We start from the raw sequence: 17,586 nt of genomic DNA, 5'->3' as shown, positions 1-17,586 counted from the left end.
CGTCATCCGTTACATCACAGTCGTGTCTTAAAACCTGAACGAGAAAAGACTGGCTGACAGTGTTAAAACTTGAAAACGTAAAAAAAAACCAACAACTGATTATTATTCACAGATGTGGAGTGTACTGAGAAAAAATAAAGGAAGGGGTGATTTTATGAACTCAGAGGACCTGAGCAATGCATGTTCGCTCTCCCTAATGAATTCTGTACAGTGACACACAGAGATCAGTGATCTTGGCACATGATCACAGGTTCAAAATAATGGGGGAAAAAAAACACTGTAAGAGAATAAAAAAAATAAAAAAATGTAAACCTGTTTTTCCAAAAGTCCCATTAAAATGATTCAAGTGCTCTACAGAGCAGCCTAATAAAAATTAGAAAAAGAAAAAAAAAAAATTCTGTATCCCCGCTCCCCATGCCGATATTAAAATGATAAAAGGTTGCATCTGATATCACCTGCGACTAATAATTTACACCGCGTTTAATAATTCATCTCCCTTTCAAATGCATATGAATTCCACCTCGGCACGGCTGGGTTTCCCTCCTGGGCACGAGGGAGGGATTCGTTTAGAGGGTTGGAACCATCCTGAGAAATCGGCTTTTGTGAATACAAAGGTAAATTTTTTTATTTTTATCATCGTGCTGCTGGACGTTCGGCTAATTTCGTCTCCCGCAACAGAGAACTGAGAGCAGGCGGCTTCGCTTCAGCCCCTTCCCTAGGATTAAAACTGTAGAATAAAAAACTATTTAAAAATGTGCGCTAATTGGACGACAAACCTCATTTTGACGTTTATGATAAAGAAAAATGCGTGTGTGTATATAAAACAGGCTTTTACAAAATATAATGTGTAAACAGCTGCGTTTGGGTGAACAGGGTGGAAAAGTACCAACGTTTAAATGTTGGGCCGTGGCTTCAAATCTGCACTTTTCATTTCAACAGTGTCGAATTATATAAATCTGACCACTGCCTCCAAACTTCTGGCAGATTTTTTTAATATCTTGAAAAAAGTTTTGCGTTATAGTACATGGGGTTTGAGAGCTCAAATCTGATTGGTTGAAGTAGCTCAGACGGCTTTAGCATATTAAATACCAATCATTTCATTTCAATAGAAAAAAAAAGTGTGTATATATATATATATATATATATATATATATATATATATATATATATATATATATATGTGTATACACACATACACACAGTAATCCCCTATTTATCATGGTGGTTACATCCCAAATCCACCTGTGATAAATGAAAAAACATGATGAACGGACGCTACCCCAAAAAAAGCTATTTTATATATACAGTACTGTACTGTTTTTTTTTTTTTTTTTTTTTTTACATTTTACTTAATTTTATAATTATATTTTTATTAATACATTTCATTATTTCAACATAAAAATCTATAAAATAACAATTACCTATAAGTTTTTGGTCTATCGTGATTTCCACACGAGACTGGGAAAATCAGCCAAATTAATTAGTTATGTGGCAAATGCAATTCCACGATAAACCGGGGCACGAGATTCAAACCATGGTGAAGCAGGGGATTACTGTTTTTATATATATATATATATATATATATATATATATATATATATATATATATATATATATATATATATATATATATATATATATATATATATATATATATATATATACATACATACACACACACACACACACACATATACATATACATATATATACATATATATATATATACATACATACATACATACATATATATATATATATATATATATGTATGTATATATACACACACACAGTACAGACCAAAAGTTTGGACACACCTTCTTATTCAAAGAGTTTTCTTTATTTTCATGACTATGAAAATTGTAGAGTCACACTGAAGGCATCAAGGGCTATTTGACCAAGAAGGAGAGTGATGGGGTGCTGCGCCTCCACAGTCACCGGACCTGAACCCAATTGAGATGGTTTAGGGGTGAGCTGGATCACAGAGTGAAGGCAAAAGGGCCAACAAGTGCCAAGCATCTCTCTGGGAACTCCTTCAAGACTGTTGGAAGACCATTTCAGGTGACTACCTCTTGAAGCTCATCAAGAGAATGCCAAGAGTGTGCAAAGCAGTAATCAAAGCAAAAGGTGGCTACTTTGAAGAACCTAGAATATTACATTTTTCAGTTGTTTCACACTTTTTTGTTATGTATATAATTCCATATATAATTCCACATGTGTTAATTCATAGTTTTAAAGCCTTCAGTGTGAATCTACAATTTTCATAGTCATGAAAATAAAGAAAACTGAATGAGAAGGTGTGTCCAAACTTTTGGTCTGTACTGTATGTATGTATGTATGTATGTATATATATATATATATATATATATATATATATATATATATATATATATATATAATTGGACGATTCGGGATGGTGAGGGATCGCTGATCGTTTTCGCGTAACAAGTCAGCAGCGCGCCCTGTTGTGATTTATTCCGTATGTAAACATTTGCTTGAGAATGATTGTGAACCGGACTGATTAAAATGTGACATTATCATCAATTCAGAACTTTCTGAACACTTCTTAGCAAACACTCGGCTTTTGCGATTTACATAATAAATCTTTTATCCTTCTCATCCATAGGGAGTCTAAGATTGAACTAGGTGAGTTTCATGATCTCTGAATCTCTGAAAGTAAATTAGTTTGCATGATTTCAGAGACGGCTTTGGAAAAAAGAACCCAGTTATATGACTGCAGTGTTAAAAAGAAATCCACTATCTATTAGAGTTGCACAATTCCTTTACATTCCCAAAATTCCAATTATTTGCTGTCCATCATCAGTGTTGCATGATTATTCAAAACTAAAAAAAATAAATCCGTGCGGATTTATTAAAAAAAAAACATCTAATCGCCAGTTCTTTTTCCACCCTGTTTTCTCTGTACGCTGGAGCATAAAGCAAGAAAATACACAAGCTAAGTGGCAGCGAGCGGTCAGTTTTAACGTACTGTAAACTAAGTAACGACTCGAAGCGAAGCATCTCAAAAACATTTCTCATCCTAGCTAAACAACCAATTGATGGCGCACATCACTGCACCACCAAGCGGACCTTTTACATTCTACTACACTTACTTTAAAAAATACATACACATTTCCTGCTGTTATATTGTAAAAACCTCTATTACAGAGAGGTGAGGCATGTATGTAGAAGATATCCCAACTTCCCTTTGATACTTATCAAAAAAAGACCAAGAAAGAACATTATTTCGATGCTCAGCCATTAAAATATTTTTTTTTTGTAATCAGTACGTGGTAACCTGGATTTTAAAAAAACGAGGTCTGTAAAAACTGCACGCCAGTGACACTGGCAGGGAGGGGGTTATTTTAAATTTGTGGCAGAAGAATATAAAAATTAGTGGCTCTAAGGGAACAATGGGGGAGGGGATACTGTGGTGGTGAAACTCCCTCACATGACAGCACATTCTCTGGATCTGGTCTTCGGATCGCCCTGGAAATAATACACCAAAATAATTAATATAAATGAATTTTTTTGTAAAAAAAAAAAAAATAAAATAAATAAAATAATAATAATAATAATAATAATAATATATATATATATATATATATATATATATATATATATATATATATATATATATATATATATATATATATATATAGTAAAGATTTTATACAAGTTGCCTCATGAACATATTAAGTGGCAGGTGGACTGCAATTATTTTTTTTTATTATAAGAAAATACCTCAAAATAAAACAAATTAATGCAATACACTGTTTTATTATATTGATTTAATTGAGACACATTAGACAGTGACACTGCGCTCCCGGTCACTGTCTAATGTGTCTCAGTTTAATCAATAAAATAAAGTGTAATTCATTCATTTGAATTTTTTTATTCAAACCAACAGGCATCTTATTTAAAATTGTTCAAGCATAAATTAAAGAAATATATATGCTGCTGTAAAGTTGCACATACAGTCACCATCTATAATACTAGAAATACCAGTACACCTGCAAATCCATGCAGCGCTGTGAAAGTTTGTGGCAGCAGTTGCTTCTAAAACACTCAAACCAGCTCTTCTGGTACATCCACTATGCCACAGTTACAGTGGGTGATAAGGGTGTATTCACGGCCCGGTTCAATTTCGGTACAATTAGGGGGAAGCGATGCAAAACAAAACTGCTTGTTTTTAATTATTAATTTTTTTTTTAAATATGTATTGTTATTAACATTCGTAGACATCAACAGTATACATTTATAAAACAATTTTAAATTAAATGCCAGCTTGGTTAAATAAAATATAAAATAATATTTTATAAAAATTTTATCAATTAAATTAATGCAACACACATTGATTAAATTCAGCAATCAATTAAATTGATCAAATTAAATAAAAAGAAAAATTAAATTAAATAGTTTTTGTTAGACCGTATTTTGGTAATACAGATCTGTAAGTAAGAGTGTGGTTTTTACATTTAATATATCATTTTCTGTATTTATTTCTATTTCCATATCTCTAATTAACTGTATTTCAGCATACTGTAACAAATAACGTCATTCCTTTCATCATTTATTCATTCACTCCCTCGATATGTGGAATTGTCAGGATTTTCTCCTTTTAAAAGGAAGTTGGACATAAAGCGCTAAAGAATCCATCGCCACTTTTTTAGGTTTCTAGTTCATGCATGCGCAAAACAAATCATATTTCCATACCGTTTTTTATCCCGCTGGCATTGTTGTGTATGTTTTTAAGTTTAATAAGAATAAAAATGCTCTTAAAGTACGAGATGGAGACTAAACAATTTAGCAGTCTGCCACTTAATACGTCCCTGAGAGAACTCAGTTTTAACTTTCTTCTGCATGTAAAAAGAATTGAATTCGATACACTTGTGTGTACCGTTACACCCCTAGTGGGAGGTGAGTGTAAATGCAACTCACCTGCTGGTGAAACAGATCCTCATCTCCAAAGTCTCCGTTCTCATCATCTCCATTCTCCAGTTCTACCAGGCTTTTGGTGGCCGTCCGCTTCGCCGCCTCCTGCAGAGACAATCAATGACTTCAAACTGTTTTCTTAAAAATTAAAAACTGCAACCATTAATTCCGGATAAATGTATATTAACAAGTCTATAAACAAACTGAGGAGGACCTGAGAGACTTCTTTATTAAACCAAGACCATTTTTAATGTTCAACTTCAGTCCTGAAGCATTTACCAACTCAATCCAGAGCTAAAACAGTACAATTTTAATTGTGGTGGTACTTTAGGGGTGAATGAACTGTGCAGCTGTAAGCATGTAGAACAGAGCTTTCCAACCTGTGTGAGGAGGCATGAGTGCTTGTCAAGAGTTGCATGAGATTGCACCAGATTACAAGGCAAAGCATAGGAATACAGGACTGGTTAACAATTCATCCAGAGGAGGATTATCCATCACATTAGTAGACTCCCTGATTAAGCAATATACTTGTTTAATGCGATACATGTAAAACGTGTAAAACTACTGTTTGGCGTTCTTGGGAAAATTCATCCAGGACCCTGAAGAACAATCATAACCACACCGTAGAGTATTATGCTGCCGAATCTCCGAACGGGAAAAGCCAAATAAAGAAGAGAACGCTCGATTGTTGAGATGCTCAGAGTTCAGGAAGTGACATCGACTCTGCATGACTACTCGCATCAACATCTTGTACCTCGTATGCGTGAAGGTCAAAAATGACATTTCTAAGATGATACTTGCCATTTCTGAGATGTCATGATAACCTAGTCAAAATAACAATTACTCAGCCGGTGGTGAAAAGAAAAAGAAATATTTATTATGACATCTTTGTATGAAAGGGTATTTTTTTTATTCATTTTCATAGAAAGCAAAGAACCTGGTGAGCAAGGACACTTTCCTAGAATAAGCCACCTAAAAAAAAAAAAACCTTTGAAGTGTTGCTTCTCAGACACTTTGTCTAGATTTGATTTTTCCACACCAGTACACACTTTATCTGGAGAAAAAAAGACCTTGAAAACCTTTTCCCAGCGCATACAACAGAATCTGGATGAAACGACATGTTTGAAACTGACATTTCGACAAAATCTCTGTATTACGGTGTCTGTATTTATCAATCTCATTACAAGATGAAAAGCAAAGCAGCACGCTGAGCCAAGAAACGCATTTTAATTTGTACTTTGAAAAAGCCTGTAGTGACAAACCGTGGCACCGTAACAAACACACCCTCGGGCCGATTCTATTCCTGTTGGGCATGATATTAATGTAATTGAAAGTTTTCACTATGTTTTGGCCTTTCGTCTTAATCACTTTTTTTCTGCACCAAAAACAGCTTCATTAAAAAAATAAAAAGAGAGAAACAGAGAGATAAAAGAAATCGCTGGGAGAAACGTCATAAGCCAAAGCGCCTTACATTTTAACGTATGCGCAGTATGAAATTTATTTTTGGAAAAATGTATGTATATTTTAAAAAAAAAAAAAAAAAAAAAAAAGAAAGAATGAAAGAAAGAAGAAAAGAAAACGTGTGGGTGGAGAACAATTTGAAACAAAAATGCTGTTTTCAGATCTCTCTGGATTAACGTGAACGCAGACAATTCACTGTGCTTCAAAATGCATCCAGATGTGTAGGCTTTTTAAAGAAAACATCTGGAGAGATTAAAAAAAGGAATAAAAAGAAATTTCAAATATGTAATGATATAACAAAAAATCATAAACTAAAAACTTCTATCAGGATATCATTATACCAGATCTCACACACAAAAAAAAACCCTGATAAAGAACATAGGACTAATTAAAGAATGAAGTGCATGGTGCTGTGTACCTCTCCATCTGAATTGACCAGCAGGGTGACCGTTTCATCTCCACTGCCCCAGCTGCTCTGACTCTTCCACAGCAGGTCTGAGGGAGGACTGTGAGCCACGCCTGCATTTGCCGCCCACACCTGTACACAATGTCAAAATCTAATTTCGACCACAGATCACAATGGGCTCACTTTCCGTTCTGTATAATGGGAATATCTACATAACAGATACTGTACAGCTGTAGTTCCAATTCACTTGTGGTTGCCAGATTTAGACTTTGTCATAGGTGAAAGATCTGTAGAATTTACTTCAACAGAGCCCCATCTTTCTCTTCCATCGAAAAAATACAGTTTATATGGTATCTGGGGGCTACCAGAAGGCAGTCAGTAATTAAGCAGATTGAAAGCTTCAATAGAAACTCAAAGACTGCTTGTTAGATTACGTGTTGTACTTGTTGCTTGCTGATCTGCTAATCCTAACGGCGATTCAAATGTAATAAAACGTACAACACATAAAACAAAAGCGCTTACTGTAACTGTCTGTCCTGCTTTAAGGACAAACTTAGGGCTGAATTTGTAGACAATCTCCTCTCCCTCTCCAACTCGCCTCTTCAGCCGCCAGCTACCCAGAGACTGATCCTGAAAGGTGCGACATGAAAACAATGTTCAATAAAACACATCGATAAACAGATCGATCCATTATTACCCACAAGATACTGGGAAATAGTGTCCCAGTGGTTACAGGTCATAAGTTTAAATCCCAGCACAACCAGTCTACCAATCGTTTTCAAACACCATCACACACATTTTCACCAACCTGATAAAACCTTACTTTTATATAGATTATAAGATTGTGTCCTAAATATAAAACCACTGTAAGAAATGAGAAGCACCTTGTTGGAGTTATTTTTGAGGGTGACACTCTTGCCCTCGAGGTCGAGCTCCTCGATACTGACTGAGCCTGTTGCCTCAGCGTGCTGGCTGACACGGAAACCGGGAGCGCCGGAAGTCTCATCATCCACTTCCATGCGCTTTCTCTTCGCACGGGTCGAGCGGGAAGAGCTGCTGCTAGCAGCCATGCTTCGGGAAACAGTGACCCGTGAGGCAGGGCTGGGAGACAGCTTCAGCCTGTTAAAAACACACACGATTTAAATACATCCAACTTGGTCGTCTGCCCACATAGAAATTTACAATGCAAACTGAAATTGGTCAAGATTCATGGGTGTATAGTGGTGATAGATGTTACAATCAAAAATCCAACTCTTTTGGTGCCCAGGGGAACAATTTTATTCTGACACAATGTAATACTGCCATCTAGGGACGACTTTAAAACATGCTTCAGTTATTAAACCCACAATACAGTAGTGATGGGAAGATCGGATAATTTTAAAGACTTGGTTTGAATCGCGTTCATCAAAATGAGTTAATCTTTTTCGAGTCTAGATCATTTAGTTCCTTTATTTCGTTATAGTTACAAAAATTTACATATGTATATATTACTGCATAGCGTCTATGGGAGTAATGTGACAAAAAAATGAATGACTCGGAACAGAGAACTCATAAGGTGAACTACTCAATTCTGTTTCCTGTGTAATGCACCACATAGCGTATACGAGTGACGTGATAAAAGAACGAACGACTCAGACGAGTCGACAGGTAAACTATTCAATTCTGTTTTTAGTACAGAACCTGCGGAGATTTTGCGATGCTTTGCGCATGTGCATCCAGAAGAAAATGAACAAATCTCTCTCGATCTTCCAAGTCATACTGACAACTTACTCAAATTGAACGACCTGTCACTAATAGGTTTAAAGGTTTAAAGTTTACGCCATATGCATTTATACAAATGCTTTGATTAGTTAAAAGAGCCAGATAAGGGTTGTTTGTTTGTGATCAGTGATCACCCTCGTTGCACTGAATGTGTTTAATTCACTTAAACGAAGTGAAATTCATCAGTCGTTTGTTCGGACTACGCTTTAATAGAAAGACAAGATTTTTTGTCATGGGTGTATGCTCCCCCCAACCCCGTTTTAAATTCTGACTAATCTACAAGTCTGTGTCGTCAAGCGAAGTGAGCCGATCTCCACCTTCCCTACACTCCCTACAATCTCTCAGAACTCTGCTCAGGCATAAAGAACAACATTCCGACTGCTCTGACACTCTGCTATCATCTGGCTCACACGAGAGGCAAAAAAAACACATGTATGGCTGCATATGAGCAAAGCGAATCTGACATCCTGTGAAGCCTGAGAGCTAGAAATGTGCACATATAAGCTCAAATGTCTGGAATGATTTAAACCACTCACTTTCCTACTGGGCAGGAACTTTATTATTTTCCCCCTCATTTCGAATCAAAATGCTGCACTACATTTATCATATTTAGGTTAAATGTCATCTTTATGTTAGGGGTGTATAGTGTACAATCTGATAACAAAAAATAAATAAATACACCATGCCTTATTAATGATAGACCCTGAGGTTGAGGTTCCTACAATGTTTATTTCAGAATCCCAAACTTTTGAATCCCATATTTAAGATCAGAAATAATGATTTTAAATTGCAGCTATAACATGCGTTACTTTACAATTTCTGATGTTGTCCATGTGTTTAGTCACACGTTCAGGGACGCTGTCCCCTCATGGCAACTGCCGGTCGAAACGTCTTACATTGTTGCTTAGGCAGCGTAAAGGAACGTAAGGGTTTTATGACATTTGGTGTGGATGAGCAACGAAAACGAAAATGTGTACGCAGCGTTTTTTTCCAGATTTATCTGGATGAGTGCAGACATATTCTTTGTTTTATAAATTCTTAATTTTATATTTTAGAAAACCAAATGGGGCAACAGGATCTTTCTTCCACACTAGTTCAGACCTGGAAATCACTCTAATCAATCCATACTTTTCCAAAATGCATAGAAACCCTGAGAAATGCACCATCCTGGACGTGTGGTTGTGACCATGATGTATAATCTGCCATTGATGGCATCCTGCCACCTTCTGTCGATTCAAATAAAATAATGCATTGTTGCATAAATGGGGGGAAGCAAACCCAAACACTCATGACATCTAATCAAATTGCAACCTACATCCAGTACATGCCATGCTACATAAAATCTTTCCTCCCATTTCATTTTCCTAGAACATGATATCATGCTTAATCAGTCTACCAATCAAACAGCACAGAGGCTGTGTAAAGTTAAAAGTTCATTTAGTTTTGCTATATAACAAAAAAATAAACAAATAAAAATTAAAGCCTGTATAAAATCACCCAAAGGGCACAACTAAAACCCAAATAACACATTGGCTGTAAAGCATGATGGTGGCGGCGTCATCATACTCTTCTTTTAGGCAAAATTTCATTCTATTCAAGAAAAAGGAATAATCTGAATACATTTTGGCACACAACCTGTGCAGGCCTCTTTTACACAGAAATAACTTGAAGGGGACTGTGCAAGTTTCCCCACACAATGACAGAAATGGAGAGATTTTAAGGGAAGGAAGAGTGGATAAATCTGCAAAATTAAGATGTGCAACTATCAGGACTGTTAATGCACAAGTTGCATGTAATAAAGGGTGAGCAACACGATTAAGCTTGTAATTTTTCAGAATTGTTTGGTTGCATTATCGTATATGAAGTAAAAATTATGACATGATTGATGACAAAAACCTGCGATTTTAACAGATAGACCGAGCCACTGTACATCTACTGTATGTTTCTCACACACTTCAGACACTCACCTGTCCTCCTCTCCCTCCAGCAGCTTCCTGTACGCATTGATCTCCATGTCCAAGGCAAGCTTTACATCCAGCAGCTCCTGATACTCGTTCAGCTGCATCTGCATGCGCTCCCGCATCTCGGCCATCTCGCGTTCCTTGCCTTCCATTAATCTACGGTGTTTGTCGCGCTCGCTGGTCAGCAGGTCCTCCAGCTCGCGCAAACGCTCCTCTGCTGATGCTGCCTGCAAGGTGCAGTTTATTTTTATTTGTTTCCAATGGCAATTCGGTTGCACCATACAAGTAACTCACAATTTCTCCAAGAGGTATTTACCTTATATCAAAAAATTTCACAGATTTCACAGGGAATAAATTAAAGTCTAAAGCGGGTTTGTTTTTTGTTACTACTAGGAGTTCTATACTGAATGCCATAAGGAGGGAAGTGAAACTCATGATGCTAAGGGTGAAAATCTTCTAACAAGATGCTCTGGGCTTTACCCAAAACCTGTCTATGATATAACTGGGCCAAACTGTTAATGCCCAGCAAAAAATACAAACTTCTCAGTTAAATCATGTTTTAAATGTAAGTTGCTTTGGATGAAAACATCCTCCATCTAGCAAATGTAAAATCTAACACCTCAAACCCTCATGTTCTAATTCCCTATTCAACAAAACCAAGTAATTAGGAACTTTTATTTAAAGTTCAGGTGTGTTGGAGAGCCGATGGTTCCGATGTCCACCTCTGCCAGGGTCTTGCCAGATAAGACAAAAGACTCGTTGCACAAATTACATATCCTCATTTTCACCGTCGTATCGTTCTCTGTATGTTTTCAATTAAATGTCATTTACAAGTAAAAGATAAAACAAGCTTATTTTGTGGGGAATCCCACTGTTCTGAAAGATAGCTAAGGACAAACCTTTAACGCTCTCCACCTCAAAAAACGCACGTTAAGGCGAGGTTGAAGCTGTTACAAGCAGCTAAATGTGCAGCGGGTTGTTTGAGGGAAGCTGTACCTGTTTCTGGAGTGCAGAGAGCTGATAGGTCAGCCCCTCGATCCTGACACGAGCCTCCTGCAGCTCCTCGCGTGCTGTGCATACTTCCGCATCATTGATTTTAGAGGACACAATGGCATTTTCCAGCTGCACGAGAGGAAGAGAAAAGCAGAATGCTCATATCTAATTGGCCACCTTACAGCAGCTTTAAATCAGGATTGAGCCATGACACATTTGCAAAGATTACACACAGTCATCTGGCATTTTACCTCTTTAAGAGTATTAATAATAATAAAAAGAAGAAGAAAATATAACCCGAATGCAGTACCTTAGCCTGGAAGGTTTGCTCAAGCTCAGTTTTGTAGAGTTTGACCTGCTCCTCGTGCTCCTTGCGGAGGTCCTGAAGAGCCTGGGTAAGCTTGTATTCGTAATCCTGCTTTACTCCACTGTCCACCTCCACCATTCGCCTCTCATGGCGCTTCCTTGACTCACGAACCTCCTGTATAAGCCCATAGCAGGTCAAGGACTGAATTTAGGATTGCCAAAATTAAGACTCAATTATTAAGTGGTTTAACCTGTAGTCAATTTTTCCAATTTTGCAACCAGAAAAATACCTGCAACCAATCAAATTGGGCACCAACCAAATAATTGGTTGAGCAGATCTCCTCGACTTTGATCCTTTTAAAGCTTTATAATTCACAAGGTATACAAACTAAATAAATATAATGCACATAAAAAAAATTTCCGCATTAACGAAGTTCCGGCTACAAAATAACAATGTTTAAACTGGCTTTAAGAACATAGAACCCATCAGCAGAAGTAAAAAGTGGAGACCCACCTCCTCGAACATGCTCTTCCTAAACTCGAGTTCCTCGCCCAGACTTTGGCAGCGGTTTTCAACATCCACACGCATCAGCGTCTCAGTCTCCAGCTGCTTTTTAGCGACGGCATGAGCATCTTCGGCCTGAAAGGTACCAACCCGGTTTCTGAACATTCATCCAGCACGGAATGAACTTGATGAGGGAAAATGGAGTAAAGAAAAAAGACGAACCTTTGCCAGCAGCTTCTTCAGATTGTTGATCTCTGCAGCGAGGGCTGAGTTCTCGCCGAGAGCTGTAGCAAGTGACGCTTCGCTCTGGTTAAACTGGGACTCCAGATCTTTGATACGGGCCTGAGCCAAAGCCAGGTCACCATCCTTTTTTTTATAGCTGCAAAACACAAGAAAACAGTTTCTTGCTTTATTCAACTACCTTATATTAAGGGGACTTTTTAGTAGCTTAGTCATGTTATGTAAATACTTAGTTGTCATGATTATTTTAGAAAAAAGCAGGATTCGTTTCAAAAATTTGGGCCAGGAAGCATTTTTTACAAATACATGGCAATAAAAAATTAGGTCTAGTTTAAAAAAAAAAAAAAAAAAAAAAGAAAGGGGTAGAACAGACGACTGGCATTTATCATGCAAGCGTTCATGGGCACAAAGCCACAGACTTCCTGTTCACTTCTGTTAGCTAGAAACAAGTGTAAACCAAAGAAACCCACGAGTCTAAAGTCTGTGCGTGTGAGGAAATCAGGCAAGTGAAATGAACTGGTTTCTCAAAAATGATGTCAGTGCTGAGTGACTCACTTACACTTAATGTAATTTTCAAAGCGTTGAATCGGGATGTACAAATATACACTTCACTTTTTTGTTTGAATAAATTGTATATATACACACTTTTCTAATTTTATGCCAATAAAAAACTTTTGGGCCAATTAGAAGCAAAAACACAGCCCCTTCAATCACCTCAAAGAAACAAGAAAGGTGGAAATAAAACTTCAGAGCCATAGAATTGGTAGTGAAATGTTTTCATGACTCAAGTCAAATGCAGCATTAACTAGCCATGTGACAAGAAATGCCCCAGGAGAAAGAAACAAATTCCTATCACAAGAACCATCACTTTAATAAAGGCTTTAAAATATGACCATCAAATAAAATAAATGTAAAAATATAATAAATTAATAATAATAATAATAAAAGTAAAAAAAAAAATCTTAGCAATTAAATTAAAAAAATCATCTACAAGGAGATGTTTGCTGGTCAATTATTATTATACTATAAAGTGTTTAGTATGAGTGTGTCACTTGCTTAAATACAATCTGTAATCTGGGTGCCAATGTTTAATCGAATAAATGTCCAGTGCACACTAAACTAGAGGTCGACTGATGTGGGGATTTCTCTGGCCCAAACACAGATGGCAATATTTAGAAATTGGGGCAGCCAATGGCCGATGACGGTTTTTTTTCGGACGAGTTTCTTTTATCTCTTTAAACATGATGCAAAAAAAAGGCCTAAAATAAACATTTATTGAACAACATAAGCCTCTTCGATCGGTGCGCTTGTGACCGGGATTTGGTTCAGATACCTACCTGTAGCCTAAACCACAGCTGGTTGAAGACTCACTACAATACGAGCATTCCATACATATTTAACAAATGAAAAATATAAGGCTAGAATAAAAATGAAGGATAAGAAATTAAAGCCTGGGCCACACTAAGCTGATGTTTGGATGTCTGGGTTTTTTTGAGCATCAGTCGACTTTAGTTTTATCCACGCCGTCTGCTCTGGTCAGCTGTTTTTCGGCTGATTCTGCGTAACGAATCGGAGGTGGAGTTTGTTGGTGAAAAAGAGAACTCCGAATGGCTACTTAGCTTACACTAATCCGTTAGTAATGAACAAGGCAGGTAGAAACACTGCCTGCTTTATATATACACACACAGCTCTAGCTTTTCCGGTTTCCCAGCACAAAGCATGTGGTGAAGTTGTGGGTGGAGATTTTTCATACAAATTATACAGAACAGAACTTCATTGGAGAGATGTGAGTCACCTGCCCTTTAAACTCTAGTACATTTATAATTTTTTAATGTCTATTGATTTGGGTTCAGAATAGTGTAGACCAGGATGCATACAAAGCTGCCAACACTATTGACATGAAAATCATACCAGAGAGAATTTGACTACAAAAACCCAACCATGCATATGATGATCTTTTTTTTCAGATATGCACCAAGTAAGAGCAGCGAATGATAACCAGGCATGATCGGACCTTCACATGAAAAAAGAAAAGTGAAGTCCTTAGGTGTCTCCTATTACTAGATTCCAACTGCCCAGGTAATAACACAAAGCGAATTATCGCCTAACTTACATCTTAGTGACTTCCTCGAGCTCGGAGTTGACCTTGCCAAAATCAATCTGGAGTTTTGCTCGCTCTCTCGCCGTCTCATCAAGGACACGTCTAGCATCCGCCAGTTCAGCCTCGTAGAGAGACTTAATCCCGGTCACCTTAGAGAAGATAAACACACACGTTCAAAAACCGGTATGCAAGTTTAATGAAAATAAATGACTTGTACAGACAATTTGTGGATATATAATCAGTACTCAAATACAAGCTCTGTACCAATTACCGTGTTTGATCCTCAAACGCTAAAAAGCTTTTTACTGTTATTTATTTTCAGTTTTAGTAAATTAAATCAGACATCTATTAACTTGCACAGTGTCTGAAATCCTGCAGAGGCTTCACTGAGACAGTCGATGCATATTTGGTTAAAAAACCCTGAGGGGAAACTGTAACAGGGAAGGGCAACACAAAAACATCACATAGTTTGGAAAACGTTATGCGGACATGCTTTTCTGATGTATTGCTGCCATCAACTGACAATGCCGGTATTTTAATAACGACAACCTAATGTAAAGTTTGAAAATTGATCATATTTGGGATATATAAAATCGATCTACAGAGCACTTTAAACTCATTGAAAGCATCTCCACACAGGAGGATGGAAGATCAGGAAATAAAAGAACATCAAGTCGTTGACTGGTATAGATAACAAATAAGAAGAGATGGTGTAAGAATGACAATCGATATTCACTGATGACAAAAATCTTTAATAAGTACGCAACTTTCTCACTTAGAAATAACACTGTAGGACAAAAACTGTGTGTTTAATAATGTAGCCTTGTCAGTGGAACAAAGTACAAGTCTGATCTATAGAGGAAAAAAAAGTTGTGTAGATCCATTTGACAGATGCCCTTGATGGCTGGAGGATCAAGCCCCAATACCGCCACTGTTGGGCCCTTGAGCATTTCCTCTTAATACCTTTCTGGTCCAGTTACTAATCATGAGGTCAGGGGTTCAACCCTCACTATCCACTCTTGTGCCCTCTCTGCTCCAGGTATAATAAGGTCAGATGTTCAAGCCCCATTATCACCAACCTGCCACAGTTAAAGGCCCTTCAGCAACACCCTTAAACCCTCTTTGCTCCCAATAATGATCATAAAGTGAGAGATTCAAACCGCACTATCAACAAACCATCACTGGTGGGCCCTTGAGCAAAACCTTGAACCCTTTTCTGGTACAGTTAGTAAACACAAGGTTGGGGGTTCAAGCCCCTGTACCAGCTGCCACTGTCTGGCCATTGAACAAGGCCCTTAACCCTCTCTGTTCCTTGTGGGCCGTGCGTTCTGCGTTCTGAGCCAAGGGATACGCAATGTATGTATAAGATATGCGAAGAAATGTATATATGATAAACAAAGTCCCCTTTAATATTCTCTGTTATGGTTAGTGGAAGCTGAATTCAAAGGGAAAATGTGAACGCCTCCATGAATCCAACCACAACAAACAAACAAACGAGATAAACCACACAGCCTTAATTTGTATGACATGAAAATGCCCCCGACTTTTAGGCTGATGATGAACCTGAGGCTGTTTATGGGGTAACAGTGTGAGCAAATGCATATATATCTTTTTTTTATAGTTTGCAAATTAATATCTGACCATTTCATCATTCTGACTTATTATTATTATTATTATTATTGTTGTTGTAAATTAGATCCACATCTGGGCGCCAGCTGTTCGGCTTTACTCGCTCGTGCAAACGCTTTTCCACGCCTTCAGCTCAAATGATAACAAATGACCACAACCAATTAACACGGTTGCCAGGTAGCAATAATTGACGCCGCTTGGATAATTAAACGACAATTCGTTAATTAATACGTTCAAATGATTAGCCGGTGATATAACTGTTAAAGGCAGACAAACACAAACATAAATAAATCTATTTTTTCCTCTAAAAAAGAATGAACCATTTAAGATTGTAAAATGCATGCGAATCATGTAGTGAAGTACCGTAGAGCGGTATAAGAGTTCGCTAGCTAGCATGCTAACACCGAGCCGTGTGTTCGAATTTACCTCTCTGGTTGTGACCTCCTCCTTCTCCGAGACCTTCAACGAGAGCCGGTTGTTCTCCAGCTCCAAAGAGCGGACGCGGTCGATGTAGACGGCCAGTCGGTCATTTAGGTGCCGGAGGTCCTCTTTCTCCTGCAGGCGGGAGATGCGGGTCGGGGAGAGCGGCGTCGAAGAGCCAGTCGCACGGCCAGATTCGGCGGCAGCGCGGCTCGGGGTTGCGGTCGCCATGTCTTCACGCAGAGAGACAGCAACTTATTTGCGCGTTGAATCCACTCGGTTCTGCTTCAGTCCTGATTCCGTAAAAATTAACCCACTGGCCAGTTTTGTGAAATAAATCCGAGCGTCAGTTTTCTGTATCGCGAAACGACTTTCTGAAAGCTTTGAATGAAAATAATAATAAAGCACAATGGCGCGCGCGCTCGAGCCCGGGAGCTGGTTGGCTAGCTTTGAAAGAATTGGAAAAAAAACCAAAATGGCCGACGCTACCGTAAAAACCCGCCAAAAGCTATCGAAACCCGGAAGTTGTACTGGGAGTTGTAGTTTTCACTACATAGTATTAGTAGTTTTTTTTTTATTATTGTTATTATTTAAAGTTCATTTCTCTTAGTCAGAAACCATTCATTCAGAAAATATCTGTATTTACTCCACATTGACTCCACTTCCGGTCCGTTTTACTTCTCGGTTTTACAGCCACATGCAATTTACAAAACACCGCTTTATCTATATATTATTATATTACCATAAACAGATTTAAAATATAAAATGCTCCTGTTTTGTTTGATATTACAGGCTACTGCTAATTAATGTTTGTTTTTCTTTTTTTCACAATTGGTATTACTGCTATTACTATTAATAATAATAATAA

The 17,586-nt window shown here is 37.6% G+C and overlaps 1 protein-coding gene across 1 annotated transcript; it reads right to left on the bottom strand.

The window, feature by feature from the left end:
- Positions 1 to 2,957: 2,957 nt before the first annotated feature.
- Positions 2,958 to 17,204, bottom strand: lmnb2 (lamin B2). Its single transcript, XM_046857320.1, has 12 exons — positions 16,725 to 17,204; positions 14,682 to 14,818; positions 12,551 to 12,707; positions 12,338 to 12,463; positions 11,828 to 11,998; positions 11,521 to 11,646; positions 10,531 to 10,751; positions 7,687 to 7,921; positions 7,325 to 7,432; positions 6,815 to 6,934; positions 4,942 to 5,040; positions 2,958 to 3,489 (listed from the first exon to the last, which is right to left on the bottom strand). Exons 1-12 carry the CDS (start codon positions 16,947 to 16,949, stop codon positions 3,448 to 3,450), a joined length of 1,767 nt encoding a protein of 588 aa, XP_046713276.1. The 5' UTR covers positions 16,950 to 17,204; the 3' UTR covers positions 2,958 to 3,447.
- Positions 17,205 to 17,586: the final 382 nt, after the last annotated feature.

The sequence above is a fragment of the Silurus meridionalis genome, chromosome 9 (assembly GCF_014805685.1).
Source record: "Silurus meridionalis isolate SWU-2019-XX chromosome 9, ASM1480568v1, whole genome shotgun sequence".
Lineage (NCBI taxonomy): Eukaryota > Metazoa > Chordata > Actinopteri > Siluriformes > Siluridae > Silurus > Silurus meridionalis.
This window is presented reverse-complemented; position numbering and strand designations above follow the sequence as displayed.

Coding starts and splice junctions, on each gene's coding strand:
- lmnb2 (XM_046857320.1), bottom strand. CDS start 16,949: ATGGCGACCGCAACCCCGAGCCGCGCTGCCGCCGAATCTGGCCGTGCG. Junction 11,647..11,827: donor AGCAAACCTTCCAGGCTAAG/GTACTGCATTCG, acceptor CCTCTCGTGCAG/CTGGAAAATGCCATTGTGTC. Junction 7,922..10,530: donor CTGGAGGGAGAGGAGGACAG/GTGAGTGTCTGA, acceptor TGTTTTTAACAG/GCTGAAGCTGTCTCCCAGCC.